A 20,936-nucleotide genomic window follows, 5' to 3' on the forward strand; every position below is an offset into this window, starting at 1 on the left:
AGTAGATCTCAGAGAACAGACAAGTTTTTAATGAACTAAACAAATAAAAAACCAAACTGCTTACTAAATACACCAAGTACTATTACTGACCTCATCGTCTGGCTTCATAAGTGGACTGAGATTTGTACACGCTTCCTCTTCCTCCTCTTCTTCTGAGATAGCATGACTCAATAGTGCATGATCCTCAATATCAGATTTCTTGACTTTAACTAAAATGTGAATTTGAGGGTTCAAAGTAGGGGTAGGGGCAATTAAGACAAAGTAAATTTTAGCATCAGAGGGTGTCATTCTCTGCATTTCTGTACCTTATTTTTGTACTTTCCTTCTTAAAGTCGCCTTACCTCAGGCCAAAGGAAAAAAATACCAACATTTGTTGTCGCAGACCACCCAGGAGAGTGTGTCAGCAGAGGGACCAAGGCTTGGATTTCTGGTAGAGAATGGATTTGTCGTGACAGACAGACACAAACTTGAGGTGCGTGCTGTTGCAAGAAGCTTTACTTCTTGGCGTAGATTTAAGCAGTTAGAACAGGTACCTCATAATTGGCAGTCATCCAGCTCTTAGTCATTACCCCACCAATGTCCCTTGCAAGGAGGAAGGCAGAACGTACAGTCTAGAAAACAGTTCTCAACTGCAAACAATAGTTTAAAAAACTGCAGTTATACTGCCAGATTGTGGGCACCAGGTATGCTTTCAACATTTATCTTTGTCATAATAAAGTTTAAACTATTTATAGCTCCTCAGATTAATGAGGAAACTTTTGTAACCATAGTTAACTCTTGATAAGTTTGTTCAACTTGTTGGAACTTGTCTATGATCTTTCTAAAACAATCATTACTGTTTTGAATCATGCTAAACAAAACTTTTCCAAAAGGGGTGGGGGGGAAGGCTTATCTGGAACAGTCATGTTGTTAGTAACTGCAATTAATTTCTCTCCTATTTACTGGGGGCTAATGGATACAGCAGTTGAATTCATCGCAGCCATTGAGTTCATCAGGATCATGATGGTGTGAGACGTTTCCGTCTCTGAACTTTCAGTTCCTGAGACATCTAAAGGTACATGGCCATCTTCCCACACTGCTATATTCTTAAAATCAGATATTGTTGACAGGCTTAAAGTTGCTAAGATCACCAAGGCTAGAACACAGAAGGCACCTCCACCGCAAGCAAGCATAGACCCTGGTCATCATCTGTTTGTAGGGAGACGGCCAGGGACCTCCAGGAGGCCAAGCCATTCTAGGCACATGCCTCTGTCTGGATAGAAACGAAGCATAAGGGCTTCACGTCACACAGACTCCACTGGAGTGGGGGTGACAATTTGTTAAATCTCTAATACTCACTAGGGGAATACTCTTAAGAAAAGAAGAAAGAGGGGCTGGGGATTTAGCTCAGTGGTAGAGCGCTTGCCTAGCAAGCGAAAGGCCCTGGGTTCAGTCCCCAGCTCCAAAAAAAAAAAAAAAAAAAAGAAAAGAAGAAAGATAGAAAATGTAGTTGTCACTGCTCGTCAAGGGAAAAATTCTTTTAAAATATTTAAAATTATAAAGTTGGAAGAGTCAAAAATACATGTCAAAATATCAAAACTGACAATGTCCTATACTGTTGTTTGAACTCTAACAAAAAAAAGCAGGTGCTAGAGTCAATCCCTCTCTTATAAACCCTCCGACAGAAATTCTTTCATGTCCTATGTTATGCTTTAACTACAACTCGCATACCAACTATCTGTGTTTAAATCAAGCTAACATAAAAAGAAATCCTTGAAAGTTAATGACTTAAAAAAAATTACAATGAATAAAGTGGTATTGGAGCTTTGCTCTGTAGGCCAGCAAACAATATTACAGCTGCATACCTATACATAACCATTTAAAAGCAAGAAAATTAACTTTGGATGCCACTGGTTGGTGAAACAATTGACTTAAAATTCTTCATAATGTTACAAGTCTCATATATGAAGGCCCTTTTAGTGCCACAGCTTTCAGAAGGCAGCTTTCCTATCACTGTCGTCACAATATGGCCTACCAAGTTGCCAACTTACTCAGCATCAATCATGTACTCCCCATCATGGTACTCACTGCAAGTGACAGTTTAGCAGTAAAAAGATTTCCTAGCACTTGCAAGACAGGGGCAGAAGGGTCTCTGAGTTCCAGGGCAGCCTAGCCCCAGCTTGCATAAATCAGGAGAGCAGTTATGTGTACCACAGTGATCTATCACTGACAGTCCCCAAAGCTACTTACCCTATTATACACAACCTAACAGTCACCTTTTGTCCACATGTCCTTGTGTTTAACACTTCTACGTCCTATATGTCTTTTACCTGCTTTAGCAGTGTCATGGCTTTTGCTGTTCTCTTGGACGGATGGTTGGTGACAACCGAATGGGTCATGTGCCACTGGGCTCCCCAGGTAACTTTGTTCTCTGCTTACTGAGACCCTTAATGGGTCTCGGTCTCGATAAAACTCTGCTTTTCCTGGGTAGAAAAGAAAAAAACAAACAAAAACCCAGGTCATTAAATTTCCAGTTGCTAAAATGGCCATTTGTTTTAATATACATTCACTTTCACTTTAGGTGTCCGAGTGTTTTGCCTGCCTGTATGAACATATACTATGAGTGCTGTGCCTTGGAGCTGGAATGAACATAGTTCTGTGCATGAATCCTCTGAAAGAGCGGTAAGTGCTCAACCTCTGAACCAGCTCTCCTCTCTGGTGCATAAATGGCCACTTTATCATGTAAAAGGGCCATAAAGATATAGGTTTTAAAAATCCAGTCAGCCTCATAGTATAGCAAATATGCAGGAACCTAGAGGAAAACTTCTAAAATACATGATGGGGAAAAATTTGGACCAATAGAAAATATGGAACCAAAACAAAAACTAAGTTTTAAAGTTATTCCTATTCTGTATTCATGGAACAAAAGTAGGATGTAATAAGGTGGAAAAATTATCTAGGAAATGAAGACAAAAGAAATGAGTTATAAGAGAGAAAAGAAGGAAAATCAATACAGATTAGAGTTTTCAACTTAATTATTAACCTGTGTTCCCTCTAACTGCCCTACACATATGAAATTTCAACCAAGCTGTAGTTTGTGGATTAAAAATCATTGCAAAGCTTTCAGTTGTCTCTTGGATACATTTTAGCATGCTGAGAAAAGTAAAAAGCTAACAAACTAGTAAAATGTATTTTTATCACCTTGGTTACCTGGCATGGAAGTCCTGCCACTTGTTGGTGACTCTACTTCCTGTATAGTACTAAGCTCATGCTGGTTTAAGTCAAAAACACATTTCACTTTGGAGACAGGTGGCTTTGAGGCTCTTCCACTCAGTTCTTTGCCCAGACTCTCACCTATCAGGTCAAGAAAAGGTTAAGCAAATGAAACTTTGTGACTACATAGTAAGCTTTTCTTCAGTCAGCTAGGGGTAGGGATGAGGTACGATCAGAAGACAACTGGGATCTGGGATCGTCTTACCACTGTGCTCAGCATGGACAGCTGCTGCACCTGGCTGGTCACCACTAGAGCTCCCCTGACTTGAGTCTCCCCAAGGCCAGCCTTGGATGTGAGGAAACCACCCTGTGAGCTGTTCTGTCTTCTGCATTTCCAAGTCATTTTCACCTGAGGCAGCCCTTGTCTGAAGAAAAAAAAAAAAAAAAAAAGTAGGGAAATGGGGATATGGGTTAAGGGATCACGTGAATAAGCCATGAGATTTAAATCTCATAAGTCAGAACCTCACTATAGCAGTTTTTCACTGCGTCTCTGTAATGGCCTACCTCAAGAGCTCTACAAAGTACTTGGAAAGCTCTGTAACTATAAAGTTCCTGAAACTGTTTCCACAGTGGAAAACCTGAACCCATATCTCCAGGTATAGCTCAGAATAAACAATCTGTGTTATCCTGGCAATAAACTGGAACACAGTAGGAGTAAAACTCCCAGTGCCAAGTACAACCACCCCACATTACAGCCCCACCCAAGCCCTAGCTTCCTCTATACCTGTGGGCACATTACAACTGAATGCTTTCCCTGGCCTCCCCCATTACTTTTCCTTCACAACTCTAGGATTTTAATTTCTAGATTCAAGTGCCTCCTGAACATCTAGGTGCTGCAGAATCGTTTGCAGTAAGAAACTTAAGTGGCCTAACGTAGAACAGACCCATTCTAACTACACATGTGTCTGACGACACCAGTCTCTCAGCAACTCAAATATAAGAAGCCTCAGTGGGTCTGGCCACTATCGGAATATAACCATACCAGCTATACCATTATGACACTTAGGGAAAAACAAGACACAAATCTTGATTCATACACAAATTAGAGAACAGGATCAGCCACACTATAAGAATTCAATTTTTTTTAAAGATATATTTATTTATTCTATGTATATGAGTACACTATAGCTGTCTTCAGACCAGAAGAGGGCATCAAATCCCATTACAGATGGTTGTGAGCCACCATGTGGTTGCTGGGATTTGAACTCAGGACCTCTGGAAGAGCAGCCAGTGCTCTTAACCGCTGAGCCATCTCTCCAGCCCCATAAGAATTCTATTAACCAGCCCTTTTCATAATTCTATCTGAGAACCCACTGCAACAAAACTCATAAATGAAGATGGGTATTCTTTAATGTTTACTGTATTTTAAAAATGACCCTATAAAGTAGGTACATTTCCATAACCCTAAAAACTAAAGAGAAGGTAGGTTTAGGATTAAAATGGAATTAGGTTTAAACATCTATTATGTAATGCTGAAGTTTTAAATCCAGAACATACCTGACTGACATTAGAGAAACCTTTCAGAGTCTCTCTGTGTTTCTGGACTTGCTGCTGTAAGGCTGTCTGTCTCTGCACAAGCAATTCTTCCTGGGCCTTTTGCCTAGAGTACAAAGCTTCTCTTTGAAGATTCAGCTGCTTCTGAGGACTCATGCTATCTTGCTGAGTTAAGGCAGGCTGGAAATAACTTAAAAGTCTGTCCTGCAATCTTGGGATCACAGCATCATTAAAAGGAGCTGCATGCTCCTTTTCAGATAAATACGATTCACAAATGCTTTTCGATTTAGTTTCTGCAAAAGGTAATGGAATGAATGGATGTTCTATTTCCTTAGGCAGAAACAAAGCAGGGAGGGAATGCTCAGGAGATTCACTTTTGGTTTGGCTCTTTTGTTTGTGTAATAGCAGTTCTTTATGAAATACCACTTCTAAGTCCAACTGCTCTGTCACATTATCCTGCAGAGGCTGTGAAAAGTTCAGATACTCACTGTGGGACCTAAGCATCTCAGTATCATCGTTTTTGGCTGGGGAAGACTGTAAGGTCCCTTCAGAATTGGCAATGGGCAGTGCTACCTGGGACAACAATGGAGAAGAACTAATCTGTTTGGAAGATACCCTTTGCTCCAATTTATTTAACCTTTGCAAAAGCAGTTCCTCTTGTATGTCCTGGCAGGATCTAATGGCTTCCCTGTGCACATCTAACTGCTGTTGAAGTGCCTGTAAGTCGTCATGAGGAGGCTGGATGGAATGCTCAGCAGATATCTCTTCAAGTTTACAGGGTCTGGGAAACACCAATTTTTCTTGGGCTTTTTCAGTAGAATGAAAGGAATTTGTTTGTGCATGAAGGTGTCCTGGATGTACAGTCAGATTACCCTGCTGAGGTAGAGCAGTACACGATAAACCCAATGCCCTATCAGGCAACTCCAGCATCTCAGAATAACCTGAAGATATGGCACCTTCACTGTTGGTTGAACACAGTTCTTGTGCTCTTTCAGTGTCAGAAACAGGGAATGAAGCAAATGAATGCTGTGTCATCAGTGGAGAAAATGGACCAACCTGCTCTGGGAATATTTTTTCCTTCCATTCTCTTAGTGTTTCTTCAAGAGCTTCTTGTCTAGAGTGGATGATTGTTCTAGATGTAGCTAATTGTTCTTGAAGGGCCTTCAAACTGTCTTGCTGAGGCTGGATAAGCTGGGATATCTTCAAAAGTCTATGCTGAAGTTCTGGTATCTGAAGATGGCTTGATGTTACTTTACTGTCCCTCTCTGTTGAGAGAGGATGCTGTGTTATACCAGAGTCAACAGATGGCAAGGACACACACGATGGTTGTCTTAATGAGGGTGTGAAGGACGAAAAGCCTGTCTGTTGAGAAGATCGATTTTCCTGAGTTTGAGGACTAAATTGAAAGCTCTCTTTTTCTGGGTCTACCCATTCTTGGTGCTCCTGCAAATTATCTCGTAGAGGGAATGTAGGTTGTAAGGCCCTAACTAGTCGTTCCTGAAATCCTGGAATCTTAAAATGGCTTAAGGGATCTGTACTATCACTTCTGACTGATAGAGACTCCTGGGATATTTCCCATCCAGTTCCTTGGGATGGAGAAGACAAGGCGCCAGTCTGTTGAGAATAGAGTCCCTTTTTAAATTCATTTTGTTTGTGAGCAAATTCCTGAATTTGTTTTCTAGCACCAAGTATAACCCTCTGAATATGTGCCTGTTCCTGCAGTGATGCAAAATGTTCTTGTCTTGGCAGGCTGTGCTGTGGAGAGCCATGAGACTCCTCTTGAACCTCTGGGGTGATCAAATGACTGGAGAGAACTGTATTTTCTTTCTTAGATGAATACAGTTCCTGGAGACTCTGAGGCCCAGCTTCTGAATGCTGAGCAACTGCAGAGGAGAGGGAGTTTACTGGCCCAGCTTTACTGTCTACTGAGCATCTTTCTTTATGTAAAAGTAACGTCTCTTGAGCATTAAGTCTAGGCTGAATCATACCCCTCTGTATAGTCAGCTGTTCTTGAAGCAATTTTAAAGTATTCTGGAGAGGTAGGGTCTGCTGTAGAAAACCTGAAGATCCATCCTGAGAGCTTAAGATTTCAGACTGGCTTGGGAGTAGCCCTTTCTTGTTTGTAGGTAAAGGTGGTTTCTGGATTTTTCTAGATTGTGTATCAGCTGATGTTAGTGAACTAAATGACTCCAGAGCCACCAGTTGTGGCCAAGAAGATCCAGTCTGTTCAGAACGTACAATTTTATCCAGCTTACTCTGTGTATGTGTAAACGAGACCTCCTGGGCTTCCCGCCTAGCCTGAAGGTTATCCTTCTCAACACTGAACTGCTCTTGGAGAAATTCTAAATTAGTTTGCCGTAATGAGATGGGTTGTGAATATGGGTTGTCCATACTGTCTGAGGAAACAGTAGCATCACTTTTTGTTGAAGATGTCTGGATGTTTCCTGATTCAGCTGAGGCAGAGGGCAGTGAAGAAAACATATTTCCAACTGGTGAAGGGAAGAATACTGGGATACCAGTCTGCTCTTCCAGTTCTTTCTGTGTGCATGAAAGCAGCTTTTCCTGAGCCTCTTGTCTTTCCTGAAGAACTTTTTTCTGTAGTTCTAACTGTCCTTGAAGAAACCTTATGTCACCCTGCTGGGTTGTGCCAGTCTCTGAGGATGACAAGGGCTGACCATGCATTTGACTGATTACAGACCGGTTTACGGTGGTAAAGGCTTTTTGAATTGTTTCAGATTCCAGTTTAACTGAGAGACTACTGGAAGAGCATTCGGGCATCAGTGGGAGAGAAGAAGACGGTTCAGTCGGCTTTGAAGATATATTTTCACTATCTTCTGATGATATCTGTTGGGAATCTGAAGTTTGACAAATTATTGCCCTCAGTGGTTTAGATACTTCTCCAGCAGCCTGTAACGTTTGTGGCCTAACATAAGACGAAGTCCTTGAAAGTGAATGAGAATCTTTAAAAATGAACTCATAGTCTCTCTGCTGTGTTTCCACCTGAGAGAATTGCCACTGACGTTCCTGTGACTCCACGGACTGCTTGGCTCTAGCTGTTTCTCCTTGCCTTTGTGGAATGTGACCTTGTCTTGGAACCTGAATATGATTCTGATCTAATGCAGGGATCTGTGAGGGTTGCACAGGCTGATATTTGCTAGGACTTAGCTTTGGTCTCTGGCTTGGATCCCAATAGTCTGAGGCAACAGCAGGCTTTTGGGCTTGTTGAGGTGGCTCTGATACAACAGAATCAGGTATCAGTGATCTGGCTGACATGGATGGGCATCTTTCTTTTAATACAGTTTGGTATTCGAGTAATCGTTTCCTGGCAGTTTCAACAGTCTGCTTATGTAACCTATCAAAAGCAAATAAAAAAGCAAATATAACTAATTTGTAATTAAAAAAACCCCTCAAATTCTCAAATTTTACACACTTAACTCTATAAACAGCAATCTAAGGCTGGCCATATTTACTGTGAAAAAGTACTAACATTCCCACTGCCCTTGAAGAAAATGTGGCAATTTCTAAGGGAATCCCAATTAGATCCTCATATAAAACAAATAATAAATCCCAAAGATGTAGCACACTGTCTCACAGAAGTCATAACTTGGTCCATACCTGTTCTGTTGCAGAAGCTGATATTGATAGTTACGAATCATCTGCCTGTGACGTTCTTCATCAGAAATCATAGCATGTGACACTGGAGCAGGGCGAACCTAAAAATTAAAAAAAAATTACAGTTTTCAACAGTGCCACATAAATCCAAAATTTCAACACACACCTTGCTAATGAACCTGATCACATTTACACTGGCACAGCACACAAACTGAAGAGGAAATATGTCAGATTGGGTGGAACATAAAAACTATTTTCTGGCCTCCCAATGCCATCCTACCTCAAGATGATCAGCTTGCTTTCTTGTCTCTTCCAGTTGAGCCTGGAAACAGTCAGTTTCTAACCTTAACTTCTGTTGCTCAATTTGTTCAAGTAATTCCAACTGCTTCTGCTTCTGCTCTTCTATCTCCATTATCTAGGTAATGAGAACACTATTGTTCTAATCAACAAGAGACTCAAAAGTTCATACAGTGCATTAAAAAGAAATACATGTCATCACCAAAAGGACCGATTATCCATCAATAAGTAGTCTTAAGTCTGTCAGTGGTGTTGCAAAGAGGATTATGGGAGAACCAAAAGAAGTGGAAAGAAGCACACAGCAGACACTTAAGGGGCAAATGAGTGTAAAGCAGGGACCAAATGAATCCTGTCACCTGAATGTTTATAAGAAAAAACATGGTCTCAAAGAATCATAGACTAGGGCTGGAGAGATGGCTCAGTGGTTAAGAGCACTGACTGCTCTTCCAGAGGTCATGAGTTCAATTCCCAGCAACCACATGGTGGCTCACAACCATCTGTAATGAGATCTGGTGCCCTCTTCTGGCCTGCAATCACATATGCAGGCAGAAGGCTGTACATAAAATAAATAAATAAATCTTAAAAAAAAAAAAAGAATCATAGACTAAGACACGTTGCACAGGTCAAACCAAATTGTAGCCCCAGGGCATGCTTACCTGTTTGTGCCTTGCTGACATTCGAAGTCTCGCTGCTTCTTCCTGAGGATGAAGCAGGACTGAACTCTGAGCCACAGTTGTGGCAGGTGGAGACACACCCATCGCTACAAGAATCCCCAAACAAAAACAAAAATCAGCATCAATAATTCAGAAAAGTGACTCCACTACAGTAGTACCCTTCTTTACTAGAGAAAGATGAGAGGAACCAAGCAAGTCTAATTTGAGGTATGACAAAAGTACCTTGTTCCTTTCCGGTAACTGATTTGTAGCAAAGTGGCTTGTCTTCACTACTCGGTGGTCCAGATTCTATCATCAGCCTATCACTGCCCATGACTGTAAAAGACACCATTGTTATGACAGTGTCAAACTTAAAGGGAGCAAATTTACAGGAACTTTCAGATCAATCATTCTCCCTTGGTCTACACGAAGTGGATATTCAGTGAAAGCTCTGTATTCTTTTTGGTAGCTACGAACATTAACCATCCAACCGAAGCCAAATATTATAAGAAAAAATCAAAGACTAAAGAGGAGTTAAAGAAATGTCAACAGAGTTTTACTAGAATAACTAGATTCTAGTGGTTTTAAGATACAGATCCTATCCTGTTGAGGTAGCTCTTTTGCACAGAGTACCCATTCAACTATCTATCATGGGATAGTAGATGACAAGGAATATTGTGCTAAATGACAAGAGGCTTCAAGGAGGTTGGAAGTTTGAAAGGAGGACATAAACATCATATAATTGTCCAGAAAAACTTAGAGAATTAAAAACAGGCACTACATAAAGAAAACAAAGGCTACACTATAAAATAAATAAGGAGACTAGATTAGTGAGTCAGGAGTGATTCCTCTGGGAAAATGATCTTTAAGCAGGCACTGAAAGGAAGAGGGTCAGGTGAAGGAGATGAACAGACCTATCCAAACACCAACATGAACGAAGGCCCTGGGAGGAGAAAGAAAGGAAGACAAAAAGCCTCACAAACCACGTGTGCATACACACACACACACACACACACACACACACACACACACACACAGAGAGAGAGAGAGAGAGGGAGAGAGAGGGAGAGGGAGAGGGAGAGAGGGGGAGAGAGAGAGAGAGAGAGAGAGAGAGAGAGAGAGAGACTCTCCTTAGGTTACTCAAGAACCTAGAAAACTTGAAAAGGAGAAATGCAGCAAGACTAAAGTGGAGAATGCCTACTCTAGTCATGCAGGGTATTCTCAAAAGAATGTAATTATAGATTCGACATTAGCTTCCTCTTACTAGGATTCCAACACTGCATTTTCTCCACTTGTCTGCCCCCTGTAGCTTCTTCTACAGTTGCAATCCGTCAGGTAGTCATATGTAAGTTCCCTTCTCATTGAATTCTTTCCTCTAGAAGAAACCTCCATTCTCATGGCTTTAAATATCTGACTTCTTAAATTCACTCTCTTGCTTTAAGCTATTCATTTAATTCAATAAAAACTGAGCAACTTTTATGCATAAGGCTTCTTGAGAACAGAGGAATGAGTAAAATCTTCCAGTTTCTCTCTTGCAAATGGGTTAGATATGAAGAAAATAAGAAAGATGAAGTAACTCTGTCGCCTGTTGGGAAGAGCTATAAAGAAAAGGGTGAGAGACTGCGAAGAGACGGAAGCACCACAGGGCCAGCGTCTGCTCAGCTGTGCTTCCTCAGTGAGGCTTCCTCCGCTTACTTTATTTAATATACCTTTCCACTCTCCCAGTAACTGTTCTAATCACTGCACCCTCCCTTCAGTCCATGTCTTAACTTTTGGCCTCTGTTCTTTGTTTTCTCATACATGAGTCAACTACCACCTCCCACCTCGCCATTGCCTCCCGGCTGCCAGAAATGCAGGCTGAAACCAGGGCTTTGAAGCTCTACCACTGTCCTCAGCCCCAAACTCAGGTATAAGCATCCATCCTTTTACCAATGTGCCATCAGACAGAGTAGTAGAGAAGCACCTTGCTCCTGCTCAAAGGACACTGCTGTCTCCCCCGTGGTAATGGTTCCTGAGTCCGTGCTGGGTACTTTTCTCTCAATCTCACTGATGATGCTAGCAGTCACCTGATTGTCATCCTCTGAAAAGGATTTAATTGTCCAGAGAGATTTTTGATTTCGAATCTTGTTTAATAATCTTTTCAAAAGAATTCTTGAAGGGATCTGTTGGGTCTTTGTTGCCAAGGGCACTACGACAGAGAAAACAAACTTCATTACACTAGGCACTCAGTCACTGCTGTAATTACTTAGCTAAAACAAAAGTACTTTATTTTCAATAAAAGATTAGCAGTATATTCAACAATGATAACTTGTCTTAGTTTAACAATCAAGTATAATTTTTTCAACTTAAATTCAAATTTAGACCATTTCCAATAACATAATACATATATACTAATCTCAAGCTTAAATTTCAGAAGGACACTTCACTTGCTACATGATGTCAGATTGTATAATTCCCAATTAGCTTGTGACTAAGGTTTGAGTCATGTACTATAATATTTTATGTTCTGTATAGGCTACACAAAACAAAACAAAATAAAACAAATTTTGTAGCTTTCAGAGTAAAGACTGATTTCAAATCATTCTCGCTAAGACCTGGGGTGAGCTTGTCTATCTGTCATCATAAGGAAACTGTTTTTAGTCTCAAACTAGAAATAAGTATTCTTCCACAGAAATGTCACAACCTAGTTACAAACAGAACTCAAAATTCTCCACGGAACCAAACTGTGATGAAAACACATAATGCTCTGGTTTAATCAAAGACAAGACTAAGCAGACCACAGAAGTAGAACACTGGCGGTTAGTACACTTCCATGTATATTTAAGAAAAAAAGCTAATAGAATAAAAAAGGTAGCAAACAGTTCAGCACACAAAAGCTGCATGTGCGGCACAGTGTCTGTCAACACTGTCCATGCCACTGTGCAACACTTACAGTACCTACAAGGCTCTCTCCTTCCTAGTGAGCATATTCAAAAGATACCTTAACTGCACCCTTCCTTAATGCCACACAGTAATTTTACCCCATTCCTTAATTCCACACACACACAGAGCATATACTTTTTTGCCCGGTTCATTTGGTTTACCATTAGTCTGTGACCTACCCATTTTTATGACAGGTTGATCATCCATCTATCCATCCACCCATCCATCCATCCATGAATCCATCTATCCATGCATCCATCCATCCATCCACCCACACATATTTTGTATGTATGTGTGTGTGTGTGTGTGTGTGTGTGTGTGTGTGTGTACTAGGGATGGAACTTATGTCCTGACACATGCTGGGCAAACACTCTACCATTGAACTATATTGCCAACTTTTATTTGTAATTATTTTCAATGAGGATTTAGTTTAAGGAGGGTAATAGGAATGCCTAGCCTTTTGTTGTCGTCTTCAAGACTAGTATTATTTTGTCCAGAGTAGCACTAAACTCCCGGATGTCCCCTTGGCTCAGCCTCCTGAAGAGGTGAAACTACAGGCTATGCAGCCACACACAGCTTCCTAGCTCTTTATGAAAAGAAGACTGAGCAACATTAAGCCAGACCCTGACTGGGACCAACAGGAAACAGAATGTTTCTTTATGTAATGCTAGGCTTCAACTTTGGATAACCAGGAATATGAATAAAAAGTTCCATTAAAACAATTAAAAACAGGGTGGGTAAACACTACACCAACCCACTGCCTGCTGAGTGCAGAGTCAAACCAGTGTCTTATAGGTGAGGAGACTCATGGGCTGAGTAGACAGGGAGAAGGCCCTGAGCCCACCATCAAGTTAGAGCCATACTGAGCTAGTTCCGCTGTGTAGGGTGCCTGTGATGAGATGTAAACCTGAGTAGCATGATAGCATGATGTAAAGGCAATATAGGTAGGAAAGAGGAAAACTGAGCTCAGTTCAATGGTGGTGTGGTCTCTAAGGAGATACAGAAGTAAAAGAGCAAAGTGTATGGTCTGCAACCACAATACCATCACTCAATTACATTTATTTATGTACTGGGGAAGAGAATGTGAAGGTCAAAGGACAGCTTGCAGGAGTCGGTTCCTTCCTTCTATAATGGGGAAATGCATCAAAGTGAGGTCGTTAGGCTTGGAGACAAATGCCTTTACCCACTGAGCCATCTTGCTGGATCCATAAATCACTTAAGTTAGGAAGCATAGGTCTCAGTAGGCAAGAAAGGATTAAGTTTAGTGCTGGATATGGGTGTTACGTACCTGAGGGACAGCCAAGTGAGAAAGCTCAGTGTTGAAGGTAGGACTGAAGAGCAGAAGATCAGTGTGTATGCCTCACCATGACACACGAAGAACCCAGCAGTAATGGAACACAACACAATTTCCAACGATCTGGTCAACTCTAAAGATTGCTAACCTTTCAAATCACGTTAGAATTGAGCATTTATCTCCCATAACCTAAAGATCTCAAGATGGTGTGACATGTGATTGGCTCCCTCCAACAAGTCTAGACCTGTTCTCCAATGGCAGAAACAGATATGCAGAGTGGCACTGCTCCCATTAGTGTCCTTTTTTGCACTTAAATCGAACAGATTTCCTAATTATTAGCTAGTGACCCAAATGCTTTTCTGTAAGTTTTGACATTCAGCTTAGAGGCTTAAGTAGCTGTCCCACTAGAACCGATTAATTCAGTGTCTGGCACTTGAGAGTTCTCAGTTTCACCTTCATTTTCTTGTTCCATTGAAAGGTCCAGTTCTTCATCTTGGAGCTGATCAGACATTGTGGGCAATGGTTCTGGCTTAAGATGCAAAATCAGGTTTCCTTTCACCTCTGAATAAAGAAATACAGAGACGTGTTTCCTTCTAATATGATTGAAAAATACTTAAAAAAAAAAACCAAAAGAATTTAACTATAAAAATTCCTAAGAATCTAATTATAAAAATTTCTAAATCTAAAGCATGAGGACCCTTCTTATACAATAACTCATTTAAAAATAAACACTGCTTATTACTACAAATATTATCCCCACTACAACACGTCAAAGCACTGTGGAAAGTCCCTCACTCCTGTCTGCACTGTACACATCTTCGAAGGCAAACTCCAGCTCCCGCTGCCAGTCCTCCTTCATCTCACTCCGTCTGTATGGCAGCTCCAGCAGCTGTGACGGCATCTGAGCCGCCGTCTGCCTCTTACAGGCCAGGTCCTCTCTCTGCAGCTGTTTGAGTTCTTCCATCAATCGCTCCTGGTTCTTAAACAGAATAAACAGATTAATAACAGCAGACTCAAACTTCAGATAGTGCTATTAACTGGTGAGGGGAAAGCACCCCCTCTCCCATTTGTTCTGACCTAAGACATACTATACTAATTTATATGGACAATGAATACCTGCAGAGTAGCCTACTGTAATTAGTATGTCCACCCTAGACAGTAATGAGACAAAACAGGTAGCACAGGTGATGCTGCTGGACCATCAATCTGAAAGGTGTTTGCCATTCCCCATTCCCCTGGGAAAGGAGACCATGTCGTCGACAATACTTTCTGTCTCTCCAAACTGATTCCCATGATTAATGGGGATTTGTGTATCTCTTGACGTGTAGAGGACAACTAACATGAAAGTTTAATCAGAAGGTCTTAATAAAGTTATGATTTAATTTTGATGGTATGGGCAAAGAAGAGAGATCAGACAAACTTCTTCAGGTTGTGGATGAGCATATTATAAAGAATAGGAAGTAGTAGAAAAACAAAACAAAACAAAACAAAACAAAACAAAACAGGGGCAGCATATAGGTATGGCTATGAAGGTAACCAGAGAACAGCGTATCATTTTATGGCTAGGGCAGAGAGCAAAGGGATTAGAGACAAAAAATATAAAACTGGAAGAGGACAGAATGCAAATGTTAATTTTAAGAGGCCCAGCAGGAAATACATTCCCAGACTGGAAGGTCTTAGGGCAAAGGCTCAGATAAGGCAATGGAATTAACAGGATGATGCCATTGGTTTAATCACTTGTTTGTTTTTGTTTTTCAAGACAGGGTTTCTCTGTGTAGCCCTGGCTGTCCTGAAACTCATTCTGAAGATCAGGCTGGCTGCCTGGCATAGATGACTTTTTTATGTGAGAAATACACTAGTCTAGAGAAACATGACTGGCCTGAACAACTGGTTTTTAATGATAGCATATGTTACCTGCTATTTGAGTAAGTGCATTATTCTGGCTTGCTGAAAGCATGATGTCACTCCATTAGTATTTTCCTAACTATGGTGAATTTATAAAACGTCATGTGTATTCCTATGAGCTTTATGCAGTCCTCAGGAAATAAATCATGAAACTTAGCTCAGAGGGTGAGCTAAGACAGATCAACAGCACAGAGGTGAATCCAGGCAAGCTGTCACTCAACACTGTTGCCTTTCTAGAAGGATGGACTCAACTGAATACTGTTCCTCACAGTTTCTGCTGTATTTACCATAAGTCTTACATGACAATTAGAAATCCAGACACTCGGTTAACTGAGTCACAATTCATTTCCACCTTAAGAAAGCTAAAAATTTGAGGGAGGAGATCACAATCTAAACCCTACGATACAAGTAAACTTCCTTAGGATAGCAATAAATGTTCAATGGAGCACTTAAAAACTCTCCTAAGGTGCTAGGTGTTTAAAATGCACAAATGGGGGGCTGGAGAGATGGCTCAGTGGTTAAGAGCACTAACTGCTCTTCTCAAGGTCCTGAGTTCAAATCCCAGCAACCACATGGTGGCTCACAGCCATCTGTAACGGGATCTGATGCCCTCTATATAATAAAATGCACAAATGTAGTCAATCACAGTAAAGTGAAACGTGCAACAAGATGAACCATTTTCATTATTCTGTGCTTCAATAAGAAGCAAGGACATGAGTCTATCTTAGAGTCAACACTCTAAGATGCTAGTAAGTGCTTTGCTCAGAAAATGCCTAGCAAATCAACTGTACAGATTTATACAACACAATACAATAAAACTACTACATCAAAAAGTGATTAATCTTCTCAGTAAACATGTAAAACAAAAATTTATCTAACTTGAGCTTAAAAGAGGATGGCAGGGCTGGAGAGATGGCTCAGCGGTTAAGAGTACTGACTGCTCTTCCAGAGGTCCTGAGTTCAATTCCCAGCAACCACATGGTGGCTCATCCACTGCCCTCTACTTGGTTTGTCTGAAGCCACAGGATACTCATATAAATAAAAATATAAAAAAATTTAAAAGGAAAAAAAAAAGGACGGCAAAGGATACTGGGTTATTTTAATGAAATCGTACTGCGAGACTATGTGACGGTTAACATTATCAACATGACAAATTTTTGAATCACCCAGGAGATGGGCCTTTGAGCATGCCTGTGTCACAGTAGAGGAAGCATGCCCACTGTGGGTGGCCTCCTGCCCAGGCTGGGTGCTGAGTGTATGTGAAAGGAAGCCGAGCAGATAGCTGCAGGCTCTGCTCCTTCCTGGTGTCATGTGACCTGTTCCTGCTTCCTTCACTTGCCCTCTCTGAGAACTGCACCTGAACTGTGAGGTAAAAGAAACCCTTCCTTAAGATACTTTCCCACAGCATCTTATCACAGCAACAGAAAAGGACGGTGAGATACTACGTTCACACTGCAGAACTGAACTTCCTCCCGAGCAGTTCTGCAGTGCCACCAACCAGCCTATCAGCAGCAGTCACAGGTCATAGGAACATCAAATCTTACTTGGGCCAAGTGGATCTTTTTCATGGCTTGGGATCCTCGTGCATGTGCCCTTTCAGACTGCTCCATTCTCTCCTGTGCTGCCTGTTTTCGTAGTCTTTCCACCCGTCTAGCTTCTTCTTCAGCAGCCAAATGAGCATCTGGCTAGCAGTCAATCAACACAATTTTAGATCTTTTTTAAGAAGTGTGAAACAAAGAAATAGCTTTAAAACTTTTTGTACTCATATAAAATTAAATAGTAAAATAGTTTTTTATTTTTTGAGGGGATGGGGTGGGATGGGGAGGAATTCAAGACAAAGTTTCTCTGTGTAGATCCATCAGCTTCAGCCTCCCAAGTGCTGGGACTAAAGGTGTGCAATTACCATGCCTGGGAGTAAAGTTTTTAATGTCTACAATGATCATAATATTCGGCCATAAAATGACCAAATTATTAGTATAAAGTTTTATAAATACATTTTAAAACACATCAGGTTTTTTGTCTATTCAAAGATATTACTCTTTTTTTTTTTCCAGGACAAGATTCTCTGTGGAACCATGGCTATCCTTGAACTCACAGAGATTCATTGCTGCTGGGAGTAAAGGTTTGTACCACCACCTGCCCAGCCTTACTCCATGATTTTTAAGGAATTCTCTAAATGGCAATGCTGATTCAACTAAGAAGGCCAGAATGATGACACAGATATAACCCTAGCTTCCTAGACTTCATGCAGAAAGTGACTATGCCACTTACCACAACTTGCCACTCTACTCTGAATATTTACTTTAAAATATATACACTTTACTTTTAACATTTATTTTCTTTTAATTCTGTGTATGTGCATATACCCTTTTCTGGGAGTGATTTTTAGAGCTGTGGATACGAGAGGCCGGTCATGAGAGAGAAGCCTCCTGTGGGGAGGTCTTCATAAGAGCAGTGCACGCTCAATGCTGAGCCATGGCTTCATCGCTACAGGCAGCATTATGACTGTAACCAGGAAGGAAACGCTTTGCTCTGTCTGATTGAACTCCATCAATAAATTGAAACACTATTAATGAAAACATTAACTTTAACATAAGGGTACTGTCATTAAATTTATACATAAGAGTAAATCCTCCCAAAGTAGGCATGGTAGTTCACTTTTGCAATCTCTGTACTCAGATACTGAGTTTCAGGCCAGTATGGACCTCAGTGCAAGAAATGCTGTCTCACAGGAAGATGAAAAAGTCCCCAAATGGAGAGAAAAGCAGGTGAAGAGACTGACAGTGAACAAGGAGAATTGCACTAATCAAATAAGTCTATTAAAAATAGATACCTCTGGGCTGGAGAGATGGCTCAGCGGTTAAGAGCACCCGACTGCTCTTCCAGAGGTCATGAGTTCAATTCCCAGCAACCACATGGTGGCTCACAACCATCTGTAAAGAGATCTGATGCCCTCTTCTGGTGTATCTGAAGACAGCTACAGTGTACTTATATATAATAAATGAATAAATAAAAAAAAATTAAAAAAAAAAAATAGATACCTCTTTTGAGACAGAGAATACGTCTGCAAATCTAAATAATGCCAGGCAGAACAAAAGTAGATTAAATAAAAATTATGAGCACAGAACATTAAACAAAATAAGTTATTAAAACAACACTTCAGTCGATTCAGGACATGAAATTTCATGAAAAAAGTTTCTATGGAATTCTCCCCCTCTTGAAGATGAATTTAAAGCAGAATGTAAATTTGCATAAATGTTTAATCTAGAGACAATGAAGTATGCATTGTGGAGAAGAGACCAGTTATGGCGGTACATGTCTTTAATCTTAGCACAAAGAAGGCAGAGATAGGTGCATTATTTCTGTGAGTTCCAGGCCAGTCGGGGCTACAAATTGAGACAGTTTCAATCAATCAATCAATCAATCAATCAATCAATCAATCAATCAATCAGAGACAAGAGGAGTTGGAGAGATGGCTCAGCAGTTAAAAGAACTGACTGTCCTTCCAGAGATTCTGAGTTCAATTCCCAGTAATTGCAGGGTGGCTCACAACCATTTGTAATGGAATCTGATACCTTCTTCTTTCTGGTCTATCTGAAGACAGCTATTCAATCTACAGGAAACACAGACAGACAGGCAGGCAGGCAGGCAGGCAGGCAGGCAGGCAGGCAGGCAGGCAGGCAGGCAGGCAGGCAGACAGACAGACAGACAGACAGACAGACAGACACACACACACACACACACACACACACACACACACACACAGAGGAAAGAGAAGAAAGCCATTCTGATGTTGGTACTTTATAAAGGCAGTTTAACTAATTTTATCAAATGCTATGTAGTTTGGAAGCAATAATTTTTCCTCTAGAAAACTATTCTTAATATACAATGAGATATAGATATAAGTGTCCAAGATTATTATGTTTTTATTATTTAGTGAAGTATGAACTATGGTTTGGCTATTAAAAATCCAGTTTTTGGGACTGGAGAGATGGTTCGCCAGTTAAGAGCAATGGCTAAACTTTTAGAGGACCCAGGTTCAATTCCCGTACCCCTATGGCAGATCACAATTGTCTGTAATTCTAGTCTTAGGCGATCAGGTATCTCTTGTTCTGGCTTTGGCAGGTACCAGGCACATGGTATAGTATACAGACATGCTTGCAAAGCAAAATATCCATAAACATTAAAAAAACCCAACTATTTTTAAATGTTTGTGTGTACATTTGTACATAAAGACAGACTGTAAATATGGTATTAATTATTTTGTTTTCTGGTAGTGGGATCATTGATGTTTCTCCTAGTTTGCCTTCTATATAAAGTTCCATTTCTACAAAGAATCTATTATTTTATGACTACAAGTTTTAAAACCCACTTTATGTTATAATGAAGCATATTTTGTACAATGTATGATAAAAATAATTTATTATGTAAAAGACAGTCACAAACATCATGGATTTCTTCCAGTATACAGGACCACCATATCTGACATGAAAATTCAAAGCACACTTAGAAGACTTTGTGTTCTCTAGAGAAGTTAGCAGGATTGTTTAAATTTTGAGAACTGGCCACACCAGACACAGAATCAAGATAAAACTCAACTGATAAAACACAGAAATGCTCAAGTGAGGTCATGAACAAACAGTAAGTCAATCACCTGCTTTGTACCCATCTGTCTACTCACAAAGGCAGAAATATGATGGTAGGTGGAACGGTTGGTTTTCAATGAAGGAATTCTGTTTATGTCAATGTTCTGGAAAATAGGAAATAACATACAGTTAAAAGTTAATGCGAAAAGTACAATTGCTTTTTATTTTTTGCAACAATATTTTGCTATGTAGCCTGAGACCAGCCTGGACTTATTATGGCAAGTCTCCTGCCTCAATGTGCTGGGAATAGTGTGCGCTGTCACAGAACTGTGAGTTAACCTACACTATAGTTTGTTCTCAAGTTGTTTTATTTTAATCCCCACTAGAAGATGCTAGGAGGGAACAAGGTAGAAACTTCAGGGGTGATTAGGGCAGCTCTTTTGATGAATAGATTAATCCTTTCAAGTGTTTAATGGATTCCAAGGCTGACTGTTTTTAAAGTGAATCTGCTACAAAAGCCAGTTTGCTCAGACCTCCTTGTTTATGGCTTTCATGCTCTCCATCAACTTGTGACTGCCAGTAAGAAGACCACCACCAGATGCAGCCCATTCATCCTGGAGAAACATAGTCTTTTCTCTGTGAATTACTTTGCCTATTGCACTGTATTATTAGAAACAGAAAATGCACTAAAATAAGACTTAAAATCCGCTTAATAATGAAAGCAATCTTTTCATCCAAAGTTAAAATTACTTCATGTTAATAAAAATACTAGATCTTCAATTCTTCAAATACCTACTAGACATCTGTAATATAACCAGTGTTTCTATTTCAGTTTGTAAGTTTACTCTAACTCCTCGGTTATTTAAAGAGACATTAGTTTTGCTATAGCCCCCACCTCTACTGGGAACTTGTATCCAGGGC

The 20,936-nt window shown here is 40.4% G+C and overlaps 1 protein-coding gene and 1 long non-coding RNA gene across 36 annotated transcripts in view; one reads left to right on the forward strand and one right to left on the reverse strand.

The window, feature by feature from the left end:
• Cep295 (centrosomal protein 295) overlaps window positions 1-20,936 on the reverse strand; it is a 37,849-nt gene that overhangs the window by 6,718 nt on the left and 10,195 nt on the right. For 7 of the 32 annotated variants that reach the window (NM_001271048.3, XM_087562643.1, XM_087562635.1 and 4 more), the window contains 14 exon segments: window positions 91-209; window positions 2,310-2,462; window positions 3,190-3,333; window positions 3,458-3,617; window positions 4,750-8,098; window positions 8,362-8,459; window positions 8,639-8,773; window positions 9,312-9,415; window positions 9,552-9,644; window positions 11,272-11,496; window positions 13,978-14,085; window positions 14,320-14,503; window positions 16,974-17,114; window positions 20,084-20,179. In NM_001271048.3, coding sequence (NP_001257977.3) covers window positions 91-209; window positions 2,310-2,462; window positions 3,190-3,333; window positions 3,458-3,617; window positions 4,750-8,098; window positions 8,362-8,459; window positions 8,639-8,773; window positions 9,312-9,415; window positions 9,552-9,644; window positions 11,272-11,496; window positions 13,978-14,085; window positions 14,320-14,503; window positions 16,974-17,114; window positions 20,084-20,179 — 5,109 coding nt within the window. 32 annotated transcript variants of the gene reach the window in all.
• Window positions 155-20,804, forward strand: LOC148003960 (uncharacterized). Of its 4 annotated transcripts, XR_015627525.1 has the most exons (6): window positions 204-472; window positions 962-1,054; window positions 2,319-2,397; window positions 2,561-2,661; window positions 17,484-17,551; window positions 19,894-20,804. It is a non-coding gene; the product is annotated as an uncharacterized LOC148003960 (long non-coding RNA). The 4 variants fall into 4 exon arrangements; XR_015627524.1 differs by lacking the exon at window positions 2,319-2,397 and having other exon boundaries at window positions 155-472; XR_015627527.1 differs by lacking the exon at window positions 2,319-2,397 and having other exon boundaries at window positions 965-1,054.

The sequence above is a fragment of the Rattus norvegicus genome, chromosome 8 (genome assembly GCF_021556685.1).
Source record: "Rattus norvegicus strain SHRSP/BbbUtx chromosome 8, alternate assembly SHRSP_T2T, whole genome shotgun sequence".
NCBI classification, from domain to species: domain Eukaryota; kingdom Metazoa; phylum Chordata; class Mammalia; order Rodentia; family Muridae; genus Rattus; species Rattus norvegicus.